The sequence below is a fragment of the Heteronotia binoei genome, chromosome 13, assembly GCF_032191835.1.
Source record: "Heteronotia binoei isolate CCM8104 ecotype False Entrance Well chromosome 13, APGP_CSIRO_Hbin_v1, whole genome shotgun sequence".
Taxonomy (NCBI): Eukaryota; Metazoa; Chordata; class Lepidosauria; order Squamata; family Gekkonidae; genus Heteronotia; species Heteronotia binoei.
The window spans coordinates 75,219,563-75,235,582 of record NC_083235.1 but is presented as its reverse complement, the minus strand read 5'-3'; the positions used below and the strand labels follow the sequence as shown (position 1 = coordinate 75,235,582).

At 43.1% G+C, this 16,020-nt stretch overlaps 1 protein-coding gene across 1 annotated transcript in view; it reads left to right on the top strand.

The window, feature by feature from the left end:
• The window catches only part of LOC132581918 (myosin-1B-like), a 42,963-nt gene extending 31,224 nt beyond the window's left edge, over positions 1–11,739 (top strand). Inside the window, exons 27-39 of the mRNA XM_060253386.1 lie at positions 191–317; positions 3,172–3,290; positions 3,811–4,007; positions 6,378–6,561; positions 6,724–6,889; positions 7,123–7,247; positions 7,422–7,730; positions 7,821–8,024; positions 8,496–8,621; positions 8,705–8,875; positions 9,511–9,615; positions 9,733–9,828; positions 11,452–11,739. Of these exons, the coding sequence (XP_060109369.1) occupies positions 191–317; positions 3,172–3,290; positions 3,811–4,007; positions 6,378–6,561; positions 6,724–6,889; positions 7,123–7,247; positions 7,422–7,730; positions 7,821–8,024; positions 8,496–8,621; positions 8,705–8,875; positions 9,511–9,615; positions 9,733–9,828; positions 11,452–11,607 (2,085 nt within the window). The 3' untranslated portion in view covers positions 11,608–11,739. The remainder of the gene's footprint in view (positions 1–190; positions 318–3,171; positions 3,291–3,810; positions 4,008–6,377; positions 6,562–6,723; positions 6,890–7,122; positions 7,248–7,421; positions 7,731–7,820; positions 8,025–8,495; positions 8,622–8,704; positions 8,876–9,510; positions 9,616–9,732; positions 9,829–11,451) is intronic.
• Positions 11,740–16,020: the final 4,281 nt, after the last annotated feature.

The following is a 16,020-nucleotide window of genomic DNA, read 5'->3' as shown; positions in this document are numbered from 1 at the left end:
ATCACTATGATATAATTTAACATAAATATAAATGTAAATGGTGATCATGGTACTCTTTAATGGTGTAGAGTGGCAGCTCTCTCCCACTTCAAATATCCTTCCTCACTAAACACTTAAAGACATAGCAAAATATATGCTCTGCATATGAAATAAAATAGAATCCACTAATGTGAGTCTTTTTCACATTTAGGCCAACCTTGAAAAGATGTGTCGCACCCTAGAGGATCAGCTCAGTGAGCTTAAAACAAAGGAAGAAGAACACCAGCGCAGTATCAATGACTTGAATGCTCAACGAGCTCGTCTACAGACAGAAACAGGTAGGAGACCAGGCAAATTATTTAATATAACGATAATGGATTCCTGGGAGAATGACACCATTTGTCCTGCAAAAGCAAGAGCTAAGACAGTTAGAGTGAGGGTGGTGGCATACTCACGATGAAGCTGCAAGAGCATCTTATAGGATGCTCATAAAAGCCTATGAGATGACAGCGGAGGCTGCTAAGTGGGAATTCCAGGCCTCCGATTCAGTGGGAGTTCACAGGAGCACAGCTCCTGAGCCTTTCTGAGAGTTCCACCTCCTCCTTCTGAGAGTTTCACCTCCTTGTCCATTGAATAGTATGTGCAGCTGCATAACAATCCCTGGATGAGCTCCACCATCTATTTTTCTACAAAATGACCACTGGGGAATTCTATGTGGCCTCCAATGCTTTCACTAGCTCTTGCCCAGCACAATTATTTAGAATGATTAGATCATTAATTTCTGTGCCACAAGGAAACAAAACGATAAAGAATTGACCATTGGCTGTCAGGCATTTACGAGCTATTTTGCAGACTAAATCTCACTCCACTGCAACCTGCCAACCACAGCTGAAACAGTAAGTGAACTGGAAGCCCATTGGCTATCTTCCACTCCATTTCTGGACTGATTCAGCTGACTCTCCCAGAGGTAGGTTGACAGGACCCTGGCAGCTGTAAAGTCCACCATGTGCCTCCTGAACCTATGTCTGTCTTGGCTTGTCAAAGTCTGTGGAGATGAGATCCAGATTCCCCCGGGGGAAATTACCAATTTGTCTCTAACATCAGGGAAGTTCCCAGGGAATTTGAAAGAGGCAGTGGTGAGACCGCTTCCGAAAAAACCATCTTTGGATCCCAGTGTCAAACCTTCCATTCCTGGACAAGGTGGTTGAGAGGATGGTTGCTGAGCAGTTCCAGGGATTTCTGAGTGACTCCTCCATCCTGGATCCATTCCAATCTGACTTCCACCCTGGACATGAGATGGAAATTGTCCTGGTCACCTCATGGACAACCTCCAGAGGCAGCTGGATGGAAATGGATCATGTTGCTGTTAGTACTTGATCTAAGAACAGCATTTGACATGGTTGATTATGATCTTTTGACCCCCTGCCTCACCAATGCAGGGATATGGGGGACTGCTTTGCAGTGGCTGTCCTCCTTTCTCTATGGTCAGGGACAGAGGGTGGCACTTGGGGAGAGGGTTTCTCCATGTTACCTGTTGGTATGTGGCATCCCTCAAGGAGCCATCCTTTCCTTAATGTTGTTTAACATTTATATGCACCCAGCTAATCCAGAGGTTCAGGCTGGGCCATCATCAGTATGCTGATGACATGCAACTATCTGTTGATGGATGGCCAGCCTGACTCCATCCCAGAAAATCTGGCCAGAGCTTTGGAGTCTGTGGCTGTTTGGTTGCAACTCAGTCAGCTGAAATTGAATCCAGTGAAGACAGAGGTCTTGTACCTGAGTCGTGGGGGGATTAGATCAGGAATCCCAACCCTTGATGGTGCACTGCTGAAGACAATTCCAATGGTGAGGAGCCTAGGAGTGATTCTGGATGCCTCCCTTTGGATGCCCAGGTCACCAATGCTGCAGAATCAGCCTTTTACCATCTATGGCTGGTCAGACAGCTGGTTCCTTATCTCTCCCCCCATGACCTTGCAACAGTGACCCACGCGATGGTCACTTCCAGGTTAGACTACTGCAACTTGCTGTATGTGGGCCTGTATGACCCAGAAGCTTCAGCTGGTACAAAATGTGGCAGCTCAACAGCTGACTGGTGTGTTTATGTGAACACACCTTCAACCAGTGCTGTGCCAATTGCATGGATTGCCAGTTAGAAGAAGAAGAAGATATTGGATTTCTATCCCGCCCTCCACTCTGAAGAGTCTCAGAGCGGCTCACAATCTCCTTTACCTTCCTCCCCCACAACAAACACCCTGTGAGGTGGGTGGGGCTGGAGAGGGCTCTCACAGCAGCTGCCCTTTCAAGGACAACCTCTGCCAGAGCTATGGCTGACCCAAGGCCATGCTTGCAGGTGCAAGTGGAGGAGTGGGGAATCAAACCCGGTTCTCCCAGATAAGAGTCCGCACACTTAACCACTACACCAAACTTGCTCTCCCAGGTCAGCTAAGTACCAGGTCAGCTTCAAGGTCATGGTACTAACTTCCAAGGCCCAATGCAGCCAGGGACCAGCATATCCATGGGACTGTCTCTCCTCATATGTGCCCTGAAGAGCTTTATGCTCTTCTGAGCAGCACCATTTAGCAGTCCCCAGCCCAAAGGACATCTGCCCTGACTTGACCAGAGCCAGGGCCTTTTCAGCCCTTGCCCCTGCCTGGTGGAATATGCTTCCAGTTGAGATGAGGGCCCTGCACGACTAATCACCATCCCATAGGGCCTACAAAACCAGGCTGTTCCACCAGGCCGTTGACCGAGGTGGCAAATGTCCAAGTGACACCAGCCTTCCCTGCTCCACTTGCCTTGCCTGCCTTGGGACATTGGCCCCACCGACTGGCCTCAGGGCTGCTGACTTGCCTCTGAAGAGAATATGCCCTCCCTGACATTACTGTCGCAGGCGCAATAATTAGAAATCGTTCTGCTGCCGTCAGAATTTTAACTGGTTTTTATTCATTGTTATTTTTGTTGCATTATTATTTATTGTCTTATTAATGTTGCAAGCCTGCCTGAGCCCGCATTGAATAAATAAATAAATGTGACCCCCTGATATATTTATCAAATTATAGGCTAAACTGATTGCTTAGGTAAACTGAGAATAATTTAATTCAAAGACTTTCTCATTTGAAATAACTTTTTTTAAAACCTGAAAAGGTCAATTCATTTATGATGAATCCTATTGCATCTTCTCTGCTTCAGGTGAACTCTCACGGCAGGTAGATGAAAAAGATGCCTTGATTTCCCAGCTGTCAAGAGGAAAGCAAGCTTTTACTCAACAGATTGAAGAACTAAAAAGGCAACTTGAGGAAGAGATAAAGGTATGGATTTTCAGTCATGAGTTTCTTTCATTGGCCGTTTTCCCACTGACCTTACTCCGGAGCGACGTCCCTCTTCACCGCGCAGCGTCTGCGCGGATTTCCCACCAACTGCTGCGCACAACCAGGAAGAGCCGCGGCTTTTGCATCGCAAATGTAAACTGGTTTTTAGCGGTTTCCATTTGCGACGCAAAAGGTCGGGAACTTCCTGGTTCCTCGGAGCAGCCTCGGAGCAGTTGGTGGGAAATCCGCGCACACGCTGCGTGGTGAAGAGGGACGTCGCTCCGAGGTAAGCTCAGTGGGAAAACGGCCATTGCCTTCCATGATGTCAGCACTCTGTACCCTGGAAACCTTCTTTGTCACCGTCTTCCTATACAACGCTAGTCTGGCTTACATTTTTATTAATGCTTTATCCCTGTCATACCTTCTGTTCGAACACTTTCCAATAATTTTAGGACTGGACAGATTTTTCCTTTTGGAGTGAATATTAGCATACTTAAACAATACTATGTTAATTCTTTAGGCTAAGAATGCCCTGGCCCATGGCTTGCAGTCCGCTCGCCACGATTGTGACCTCCTTCGAGAACAATATGAAGAAGAGCAGGAAGCCAAGGCTGAGCTCCAGCGTGCTCTGTCCAAGGCCAACAGTGAAGTCGCCCAGTGGAGAACTAAATATGAAACTGATGCTATTCAGCGCACAGAGGAACTGGAGGAGGCCAAGTATGTAAAGCACAAGAACTAATAATGTGTTTTGTTGGGGGGGATAATAAATGTATAGTTGTGTAAACAGTTTGGTGTAGTGGTTAAGTGTGCAGACTCTTATCTGGGAGAACCGGGTTTGATTCCCCACTCCTCCACTTACACCTGCTAGCATGGCCTTGGGTCAGCCATAGCTCTGGCAGAGGTTGTCCTTGAAAGGGCAGCTGCTGTGAGAGCCCTCTCCAGCCCCACCCACCTCACAGGGTGTCTGTTGTGGGGGAGGAAGGGAAAGGAGATTGTGAGCCGCTCTGAGACTCTTCGGAGTGGAGGGCGGGATAGAAATCCAATATCTTCTACCTCACAGGGTGTCTGTTGTGGCGGGGGGGAGGTAAAGGAGATTGTGAGCCGCTCTGAGACTCTTTGGAGTGGAGGGCGGGATATAAATCCAATATCATCTTCTTCTTCTTCTTCTTCTTCCTACCAGTAGGCTCTCCCCACAGCTTGGCACCCCTCCCCACTAGAACTTGGAAATAAAAAGGGAACTCCATAGCTTTGAAAACAGTTCTCCAGGAAGGGGGGAAGACCAGCATTGGGTCAGTTCCTTCCCTTTTCCATAGTGGCTGGTAACACAACAAATAATCCACTGGCCATAAGAAAAGGGAGCATAGCAGCTACTCAGGTCAGTTTCACTCCCAGGAATACATACAAAGGATTTAAATGGAAGGTGGTTACTGAATGCTACTGTGTAGCTGCAATAGAACAATTGCATGAAATTAAAAAAAAAACAACAACTTTGGACTCCACCCACCACATGTCACAAGTGACATTCCCACCCCTCCGAGCAAAAAAACAAAAAAGTGAGTTTCAGTTGTAGCAGCAGAATACATGCACAGACTACAGAATAACTACGCTGGAGAAAAAAAGAAGGATGCATATGGAAGGCACACAAATCCAAAGAGCCAGTTTGGTGTAGTGGTTACGTGTACAGACTCCTATCCAGGAGAACCGGGTTTGTTTCCCCACTCCTCCACATACACCTGCTGATGTGACCTTGGGTCAGCCACATGTTCTCTCAAAGCTGTTCTATTTAAGAGCAGCTCTGGGAGAGCTCTCTCAGCCCCACCTGCCTCACAGGGTGTCTGTTGTGGGGAGGGGAAGGGAAAAGAGATTATAAATTGTTCTGAGACTCCTTTGGGTAGTGAAGGGCGGGATATAAGTCCAATCTCCTCCTCATCATCATCATCCTCCTCCTCTTCTTCTTCTTCTTCTTCAGGTTTGACTGCTTACATTCTCTGCAGTAAGCTGGGAATGCATAATGGGCCTTGGATTGTTTGGCAATACATTGCCTTTGTTTTTTCTCTTTCCTGGTTTGGCTCATCTTACATATGTGTTGCTAGCCGGTATACTGCAACCTTTAATGATATTGATCTAAACTGAATCCCTTTTGATTGGCTGATAAGTTTTTAGCAGACCTAGGGTCTAAATATTTCAAAGAAAAATGTGCCTGGATTAGTCTAATATATGTGATTTGCACTAAATTATCACATATATCCAAAGGAGGAGGTCTTTGGGGGTGAATCTGGGAAAGTGTGGGGTTTGGGGAGGGAAAGGGCCTCAGCACGGTACAATGCCATAGAATCCAACCTCCAAAGCAGCCATTTTCTCCAGGGGTAAACAATATAAGGAGACCTCCAGAAACAATGTAATCTCCATGTAAACTGTGTGTAAATATATTTAGTGCAAAACTGAAAAGAACAAAAAATACAGAACACTATGCAATATGTGAACTGTCCCCCTAAAGTCTTTCCACAGCCTGATAAATGGCTTCTTCAAGTAGACACAAAGGTGGGTGAAAGATTTACAGCTCAGCGTTCAACTCCAAACGGTACGGAGAAAGTAAGGAACCGCTTATTGCAGGACTCCCTGCGATTTCGATAGTAAACACTTCATCAGCCTCCTTCTCCCGACTTTGTACGGAGCTGTCATTAATAACAAAACATAAATAAATACTTCTGAGTTGTAAATCTTTCACCCACTTTTGTGTCTACTCGAAGAAGCCATTTATCAGGCTGTTGAAAGACTTTGTGGGGACAGTTCACATATTGCATACTCAGTGTTCTGTATTTTTTGTTCTTTTCAGTTTTGCACTAAATATATTTACACACGGTTTTCATGGAGATTACACTGTTTTCGGTGGTTTCCTTATATTGTTTATCTAATACACCGGCTCCAGTTGTATTTATCATTTTCTCCAGGGGAGCTGATCTCTGCCAGCTGGAGAGCAATTGTAAAAGCAGGAGATCTCCAGGTCCCACTTAGAGGCTGGCAAACCCATGTTTTGCTCTTAATGAATACTGTTTTTTTTTAAAAAAAAAATTATTATTTTATTAGGAAAAAGCTTGCCCAGCGCTTGCAGGAAGCTGAAGAACACGTAGAGGCTGTGAATTCCAAGTGCGCTTCCCTTGAGAAGACAAAGCAGAGACTGCAGAATGAAGTGGAGGACCTGATGATTGACGTGGAAAGGTCCAATGCAGCCTGCGCAGCTCTAGATAAGAAGCAGAAGAACTTTGACAAGGTAATTTTGGCTACAGTAAAACCATATGAACATATTGTACAGAAGTCTCCAGTCTATGGACTCATTGCTTATTTCATGGTTGTAAGGCATTTCTGGCCAAGTAACAGTAATGTACATATTACTGATAAAACATCCTTTAGTTTTTGCATTGATATTTCACAGGTTCTGGCAGAATGGAAGCAGAAATATGAGGAAACCCAATCTGAACTGGAAGCTTCACAGAAGGAGTCTCGCTCTCTCAGCACAGAGCTCTTCAAGATGAAGAATGCTTATGAGGAGTCCTTGGATCAGCTGGAAACACTGAAACGCGAGAACAAGAACCTGCAGCGTAAGAAAGACCATGATTTTTACATCTAATATATTTATTTGTAGCCAGAGGCTTTCATTTCTTTTTCTCTTAGGCTATTTTTGGGTGCAACCCACACCTTTCATTAAAATCAGTGGAGAAACATCCACTGATTGTAATGATTGGTGGGCTGTTCACTATGCACTATGCAGATATCTCAGTGGAGGAATATTCTCATATGTTTTCTACCTGACATTTCTCATGTATACCAACAGAGGAGATTTCTGACTTGACGGAACAAGTTGCTGAGAGTGGGAAGGCTATCCATGAACTGGAGAAAGTGAAGAAACAGATTGAGCAAGAAAAAACAGATCTCCAAACTGCTTTAGAGGAAGCTGAGGTACATAAGCCATTATACTTTGGTATTTTATGGACTAATTCTGAAGGCAAAAAGTGTTAAGCAATAGGTTCTCAGTGGTGTTCTAATGTCAATATGTATCATGTGCTGCATATATATATTGGCATTACTCTTGACCCATTAAATAAATAACATACTTTTTTTTCACTTGTTAAGGCATCATTGGAGCACGAAGAAGGCAAAATCCTCCGCATTCAGCTGGAGCTCAACCAGGTGAAGTCTGAGGTTGACAGGAGAATTGCAGAGAAGGATGAGGAAATTGATCAGCTGAAGAGGAATCACCTGAGAGTGGTGGAGTCCATGCAAAGCACACTGGATGCTGAGATTAGGAGCAGGAATGATGCCCTGCGGCTCAAGAAGAAGATGGAGGGAGATCTGAATGAAATGGAAATCCAGCTGAGCCATGCCAACCGCCAGGCAGCTGAGACACTCAAGAACCTCAGGAACACACAAGGACTGCTCAAGGTACTTTTCTATTCCATTTCACCAAAAATAATAACGGTTATTACTGTGCAAAGAAGTAATTCATCACATTATTCCATTATTGTTTGACAGGACACACAACTGCATCTGGATGATGCTCTGAGAAGCCAGGAAGACTTAAAGGAGCAGGTGGCTATGGTTGAGCGCAGGGCTAACCTGATGCAGGCTGAGATTGAGGAGCTCCGGGCAGCTCTGGAACAGACAGAAAGGGGCAGGAAAGTGGCTGAACAGGAGCTCCTGGATGCCAGTGAACGTGTGCAGCTCCTCCACACACAGGTCAGCCTCTAGCCTCCCATATAGTTATCAAAGCCCTAATGCAGACAACACAGTTGACTGTAAAGTTCTTTCTGTGATCTTGAAATGGCCATTGCATTTTGCCCATCCTGCCTAATACTTATGGATGTACATGTGTCCAGTTCTTTTAGAAATGTAGTTGGGTACATTTTAAAAAATTGTGTTACTGAAGGAGACTTTGTGACATGGCCCAATGTTTTTAGTACATCTGCTCATTAAAAAAATCCAGTCAATGAAGCTTGCTCCAGCAAAATGTTCTGAGAACTGGAAAGCCAGGTGTTAAATGTGGTGACTTTTTCTTTGGAGGTTTCTACTGCAGTTTACGGCTGTTGGCTTTATTGCCTATCAAATTACCAGGGATAGCACCCACTCCCAAGGAAGGATTAAGTGTATTCTGAAGACATGGAACTTTAGGGCTAATATCAATTTGCCAATATTGTTATTTTTGAACAGAACACCAGCTTGATTAACACCAAGAAGAAGCTGGAAACAGACATTGCCCAAATCCAGAGCGAAGTGGAAGAGTCAATTCAGGAAGCACGCAATGCAGAAGAGAAGGCCAAGAAGGCCATCACAGATGTGAGTTTGAGGGAGTTTCTTTTGAAAATGTACACATGTCTACAAATGGCTTTCTGACTGCAATTGGTTCTTTTAATTTTTAGGCAGCCATGATGGCAGAGGAGCTGAAGAAGGAGCAAGACACCAGTGCCCACCTGGAGAGGATGAAGAAGAACCTTGAGCAGACTGTGAAGGACCTGCAGCACCGTCTTGATGAGGCAGAGCAGTTGGCACTAAAAGGAGGAAAGAAACAGATCCAGAAACTGGAAGCTAGAGTGTGTATAGATATGAGCAGTCTCCATTCATTTCAATTCTTGTACAGTAATTTCCACATTTTAATGATCTTGTCTTGCCATCTTCTTTTCCAAACAACTTTGCCTGTGCAGTACGAGGGTCTGTATCTCAGTCTTCTTCCAGAGAGCTCAAGGAGGCATACATAGTTACCCCTTCACTTCATCTGCACATCTCAGTGAGGAAGGCTAGGCTGAGCCTTGGGGTCCTCCAGTGGGTTTGTGGGAGTTTGAAGCCAAGTCTCCCTAATCCTGACACTCTAACTGGCACACCACACTAGCTCAGTGCACCACACTCTCTCTGGTACATCACGCTAGTTTTCCAGTTCAGTTTGGTGTACATCTTACTAGCATGTTCACTTGGATGAACTGTATATGGGAAGAAAGAAAGGAGATAGGGATAAAGATTAGGCAGCAGATGGAGATAAGGGTCCCAATTGAGTAAGGGAGGGAAGAAGTAATGACCATAGCAACTGGTAAAAGAAATTATGATTGGCATTCATTCATCCACCTCCTGCAGCTCATCTTTATGACCATATTTTTATATAGATTCCCATAGTCTGTCTCACTACTGACATAATACCAGGCAAACTGCAAAAATATTTCTTTTTGTATTTCAGGTGCGTGAACTAGAATCTGAATTTGAGAATGAACAGAAGCGTAGTGCTGAAGCTATCAAAGGTGTGCGAAAATATGAGAGACGTGTCAAGGAACTGACCTATCAGGTGGGAAAGTACACTTGCAAAAGCTTTGAGAAAAAGATGGAAGGATGAAACAATAAAATCAGTATTTTGAACATTATCTTAGCTTTTCCTTTACTTCCCCCCCCCCCCCCCCCCCAGTCTGAGGAGGACCGGAAGAATGTTATGAGACTCCAGGATTTGGTGGATAAACTTCAGCTCAAAGTGAAAGCATACAAGCGACAAGCTGAGGAATCTGTAAGTAGTATATAGAATATACTAGAAAAGGGCAACTAGAATGATTAAAGGGTTGGAACACTTTCCCTATGAAGAAAGGTTAAAAAGCTTGAGGCTCTTTAGCTTGGAGAAACGTCGACTGCGGGGTGGCATGATAGAAGTTTACAAGATAATGCATGGGATGGAGAAAGTAGAGAAAGAAGTACTTTTCTCCCTTTCCCACAATACAAGAACTCGTGGGCATTCGATGAAATTGCTGAGCAGTCAGGTTAAAACGGATACAAGGAAGTACTTCTTCACCCAAAGGGTGATTAACATGGGGAATTCACTGCCACAGGAGGTGGTGGCGGCTACAAGCATAGACAGCTTCAAGAGGGGGTTGGACAAAAATATCGAGCAGAGGTCCATCGGTGGCTATTAGCCACAGTGTGTGTGTGTATGTGTATGTGTATGTGTATGTGTGTATATATATATATATATATATATATATATATATATATATATATATATATATATATATATATATATATACACTGTGTGACACAGAGTGTTGGACTGGATGGGCCATTGGCCTGATCCAACATGGCTCCTCTTATGTTCTTATGTGACACAGAATGTTGGACTGGATGGGCAATTGGCCTGATCCAACAAGGCTTCTCTTATGTGACACAGAATGTTGGACTGGAGGGGCCATTGGCCTGATCCAACATGGTTTCTCTTATGTTCTTATGTGACACAGAGTGTTGGACTGGATGGGCCACTGGCCTGATACAACATGGCTTCTCTTATGTTCTTATGTGACACAGAGTGTTGGACTGGAGGGGCCATTGGCCTGATCCAACGTGGCTTCTCTTATGTTCTTATGTGACACAGAGTGTTGGACTGGATGGGCCACTGGCCTGATCCAACAGGGCTTCTCTTATGTTCTTATGTGACACAGAGTGTTGGACTGGAGGGGCCATTGGCCTGATCCAACATGGCTTCTCTTATGTTCTTATGTGACACAGAGTGTTGGACTGGAGGGGCCACTGGCCTGATCCAACAGGGCTTCTCTTATGTTCTTATGTGACACAGAGTGTTGGACTGGAGGGGCCATTGGCCTGATCCAACATGGCTTCTCTTATGTTCTTATGTGACACAGAGTGTTGGACTGGAGGGGCCACTGGCCTGATCCAACAGGGCTTCTCTTATGTTCTTATGTGACACAGAATGTTGGACTGGAGGGGCCATTGGCCTGATCCAACAGGGCTTCTCTTATGTTCTTAATACTGATATGTATTGTGCATGTCTTAACATGTGTATTGTGCTAAAACCAAGCTAACTAAACAATGAAGTTATTTTGAATGGAATATGGTTTAAATTACATATGAATCTTGTAAATTTACAGCATTGCCCACATCCACGTTGCTGCCATCCTCCTGTGGTTTCCTAGTGACCCCATGCAGCTCTGCACTGATAGGGGTTGTCCCGTTTGCCTCAATGCTGGGGAGTGCATTCTTAGTTTATACAGTTTGAGTTTGTAGAATACTTTTCAGCACTTTGAATCATTTGAATTGATTATGAGCTGTGTGTTCACATTGCTGGGAATTCAATTGTGCTATGTGAGTAGCAGAAAAGACTACATATTTCTCTGTCTGTTCCCAGGAGGAACAATCCAATGTGAATATTTCCAAGTTCCGCAAGATTCAGCATGAGCTGGAAGAGGCTGAGGAACGGGCTGATATAGCAGAGTCTCAGGTTAACAAACTACGGGTGAAGAGCCGAGAAGTACATAAGAAAGTTATTGTCAGCGAAGAATAATCTCAACTCGAAGATGCAGAGTGATCGAAGAGATGCACAAAATGTGAAGCTCTTTGTCACTTCTTGTATTTATTGTGAATTTTCCCCCAGTCTTAGAAAATAAAGATGGTAGAGAACCTTGCATACTAAAAACTGGTGTGGCTTTTCTTTTTAACTTCATGCCCAGTTAAAACATGGCCTGTTTCATTCTGTGTTTGGCTCCCAGGTTCCTTGTAACCGTGAAAATATACTCTGCTAAGCCTTACACATACTAACTGTTCTGACTGTAAGAGTCAATTCACACAATTCAGACACGGAGAGCCAGTTTGGTGTAGTGGTTAAGTGTGCGGACTCTTATCTGGGAGAACCGGGTTTGATTCCCCACTCCTCCACTCGCACCTGCTGTTATGGCCTTGGGTAAGCCATAGCTCTGGCAGAGGTTGTCCTTGAAAGGGCAGCTGCTGTGAGAGCCCTCTCCAGCCCCACCCACCTCACAGGGTGACTGTTGTGGGGGAGGAAGGTAAAGGAGATTGTGAGCCGCTCTGAGACTCTTCGGAGCGGAGGGCGGGATATAAATCCAATATCATCTTCTTCTACAAGTCCAGGTGGCCACCACAACGATTTTGGATCAGATGTAAGACTAAACTCCCCTGCTAGGAACCCAGTTCCTAACCCACATTTGTGATCCTAACTGAGGCTGAGCACATATGGTAATTGAGTTTCTTACAGTCAGTCATGGTTAGTATGTGTGAGCCTTAGTGGAGCACATTTTCACGAAGTATTTGCAAGCATAATGCTAGGCAAGAACTTTTATTATATGTAGAGAGAATGCAGTTTCATGAGCATCAGCTGTGATTTCTAAGGTCGGAACCCCACGAAAGGTCTGCCAAAAAGTACTGATGACCCCAAGCTGTGGGATACTTTTCAAACAAGGTTGAGAAAATGAAAAACGAATTAGGCTACAATGAATTGAAGCACGCTCAATTCTGTTGCTGGATTGTAGCCATGGTGTCTCAGGGAATGCATTGGCCTCTGGCTGTTCTCCAATGAGCTATGCAGTATGCACCTCCAAGGATATAGAAGTTCAGGGGGCAGAAATATGAAGATATGTTAAATAAGAATCACAAGCTCTTCATGTCATTAGTAATTATAAAATGTCAAGTGCAAATATAAGTAGCTATGAAATCAACAGATGCATTCATATACTCTCTTCTATACATTATTGTTTAAGTACCATTAGAATTCAAGTGCAAGGAATAGTAGCCATCTGATGCATATGAGCAAATAATCATCAATAACATGTTATTTAGTATTCGTGTCCTGTAAGTGGCCTGGAGGGTTCAACTATGTACAGCACTCTTTAAAGGATCTCGTAAAAATCTGGTACTGCATATAAAACAAATACAATGCATAGCTCTGGTCTGGACCTAGACAGCAGATCTAAAAGCTTCTGAAATATTAGTTTAGACTTTTCAGTCAGCTTCAGTTCTGAAATCTGCATGATTCACACACACACTTCTACTACAGTAAAATATAACTTATACAAAAAGGGTACCTGTATCAGTTCAATTATGAGGCAAGCAACGCCATTCTAAGCAGAGTTGCACCCTTCTAAGCCATCAGCTTCAGTCTTACTTAAAGTATATTTAAAGAGAAAACACTATCACTGATCTTAACTGTCAGGTGTAATTTTATGTTTAAACACATAGGATGGGTTTAGACTGCAATAACTTTGCATATAATATTGCACTGCAATGCAATTTCACTTGCATAGTTCATCTTGAACAACAAACATTACATCCTATTTTGTAAAGACTGTAGCACAATTTTATTTGATGCTTTTGATTTCACTGATTTCTGTTTGGATATGTACTTTCAGTACTTCAAATAGTGTGCAATACTGCACTACAAGAAGCATTCTGCAAAAGAAATCTGAGAATGATGAGAAAAAATTCCTAGTAGTTTTCAAGTTGAAGTATCAGAAACAAAAAATTAATAGAGAAACTTCTAGAAATGCTGAGAAAAGTGTGACTGGGTAACACCAAGTATTAGAAGTTTGCTGTGCATTCCTTTTAAGAATTTAACCAACTATAGCTAGGGATTTGGTTTTAAAAAATTGGTGGTAAAAGGTGGTCTGCACCAAATATTGGTGATTTATTCTATTGTTCAGGGCTTTTTGTAGAAAAAGCCCAGTAGGAACTTATTTGCAAATTAGGCCACACCCCCTGGCATCATCATTGTTTTGCATAGGGCTTTTTGTAGAAAAAGCCCAGTAGGAATTCATTTGCATATTAGGCCACACCCCCTGATGCCAAGCCAGCTGGAACTGCATTCCTGTGTGTTCCTGCTCAAAAAAATGTCCTGCTATTGTTAAATGAATTTGTTAGTGAAATACTTGAGTAATATTTCCTATGGAACTTTCTTCTATGAACTAAATATCAATTAAATATTAATTAATTAACCTGTTGTCCTCTTTTGATGGTCACAGAAAACAATTGGTTTTCATCTTCAATTGATTTTGTTCGAGCTGAACACAGCTTTCTCACCTTTTCCTTTCCACTTAAGCCCCAAATGCCCTGAAATGTTTCTCAAACAGCATGAGGAAGATAGATCCAAGTGGGCAGCCGTATTGGTCTGAAGTAGTTGAACAAAGCAGGAGTCAAGGTGCACCTTTAAGACCAACCAAGTTTTATTCCGAACGTAAGCTTTCGTGTGCTCTCTAAGCACACTTCATCAGACGAGGGGATCAGGTATTGTGGGCTGAAATACAAGCAGTTTGTTGATTAAGTATGCAGACTGATCACATGATGCTGATAAGTAAATTAGGTGGACTCCAACTAGGAAATACACGTCCTTTTGTGATTCACCTAGATTTACAGAAACACCAATTGGCAGAGGACTTTATTACCTTTTATGGGTATCCAGACCAAATGGTTAAGCCGCACTGGTTTACCATGTGATCAGTCTGCATACTTAATCAACAAACTGCTTGTATGTCAGCCCACAATACCTGATTCCCTCGTCTGATGAAGTGTGCTTAGAGAGCACATGAAAGCTTACGTTCTGAATAAAACTTGGTTGGTCTTAAAGGTGCAACTTAACTCCTGCTTTGTTCAGCATGAGGAGGAGCTGGAGGTCAGCAGAAGAATGGAGGAACTGACAAAAATTCTCCACCCAATCCCACTCTAACAGTGGAGATACTATAGCCTCCTGGAGTTTCTACAGTAACACAAACTGATTGAGAGTGCACAGTCAGTTACATTATAATGTTGAAAAAGGAAAGGGATTGAATAGGCCCTGAGCTAGACAGGAGAGACATACCGAAGTTTTCACAGGCTTGTTTCTTGGGAGGGGGCAGGGACATGCATGGGGGAATTTGATCTGCAAAGAAGAACTTCCCAAAATAAATGGAATACCTACTTGTAGCAATTGAGAACCACAGACCTTTATTCCTAACTAGAAGGTCATTCATTCCTCCATCACTAGTGCTTCAAGTACATTTGGCTTGCTGTTGCATAGGGCAGGTCCATTCCTTCTAAAGGCTTCACTTGGATTCTGTTGCAGAGCACAAAATTCTCATCATGGTCTAAAGGCTTTTATGAGTACAGGATTTGTCCAAAGTGGTAATCATAGAAGGGATGCCATCTTAATCTCCTGTTGCTCACAAGTACCTATGATCATAGCTCTTTACCAGACAGTTGACAAGTTTACATAGTCCCATCAAAGAGGAGTGTGCGTGTGTGTGTGTTTAAATGCTGGAAACCAGGTCTATGAGATAGCAAAATGTGGTTACAAATATTCTGATAATTTTTTTTAACCCACTCCCTCCCCCCAAGTATGGAAGGGGAAAAATAAAATTTAATTTCTTCCTTTCTTTTCCATTGTTCAATGTGTATAAGAAAATGCTTTAACATAAACTAACTTTAAAATAGCCAGTTCAGTTTATTCTGGGCATGTAAATAGTTGTGTATATTTGAATATTTTAAATTGAAAAATGTAAAAAAGTCAATGGGCTGCGTAAAATATATTTAGAAGTCATAGAGGTGCTTGTAGGAATGCAGTGACTCGAATTTTTCTATTCTAAATATATCCATGGATTATATGAGTAAGAATCATGCTTGCAGTCAACTTTGCCAAACAATACTTTGCCAGAAATATTTGACTGTGGCAGAGGAGTGGCTATTGCTGACAGACCTTATATAAGTCATTCTGAAATCTGTCCTGCCTTTCATCTGCCTCCTCTTTAGCTAGAGCTATAAGGTAAGTCAACTGGAGAAAAAAAAAGAGACTCCTGGCAGAGGCCTGGAAGACTGCACTGCGGTACCTTTGGGACTCATTTATTATATGGGTATCCCAAGCTGCTGTTGCATGCTTCCATCCATGTCTTGTCTAGAATTTATTCTTGATGGTTTTTGACTGCAATAAAAATTAGTT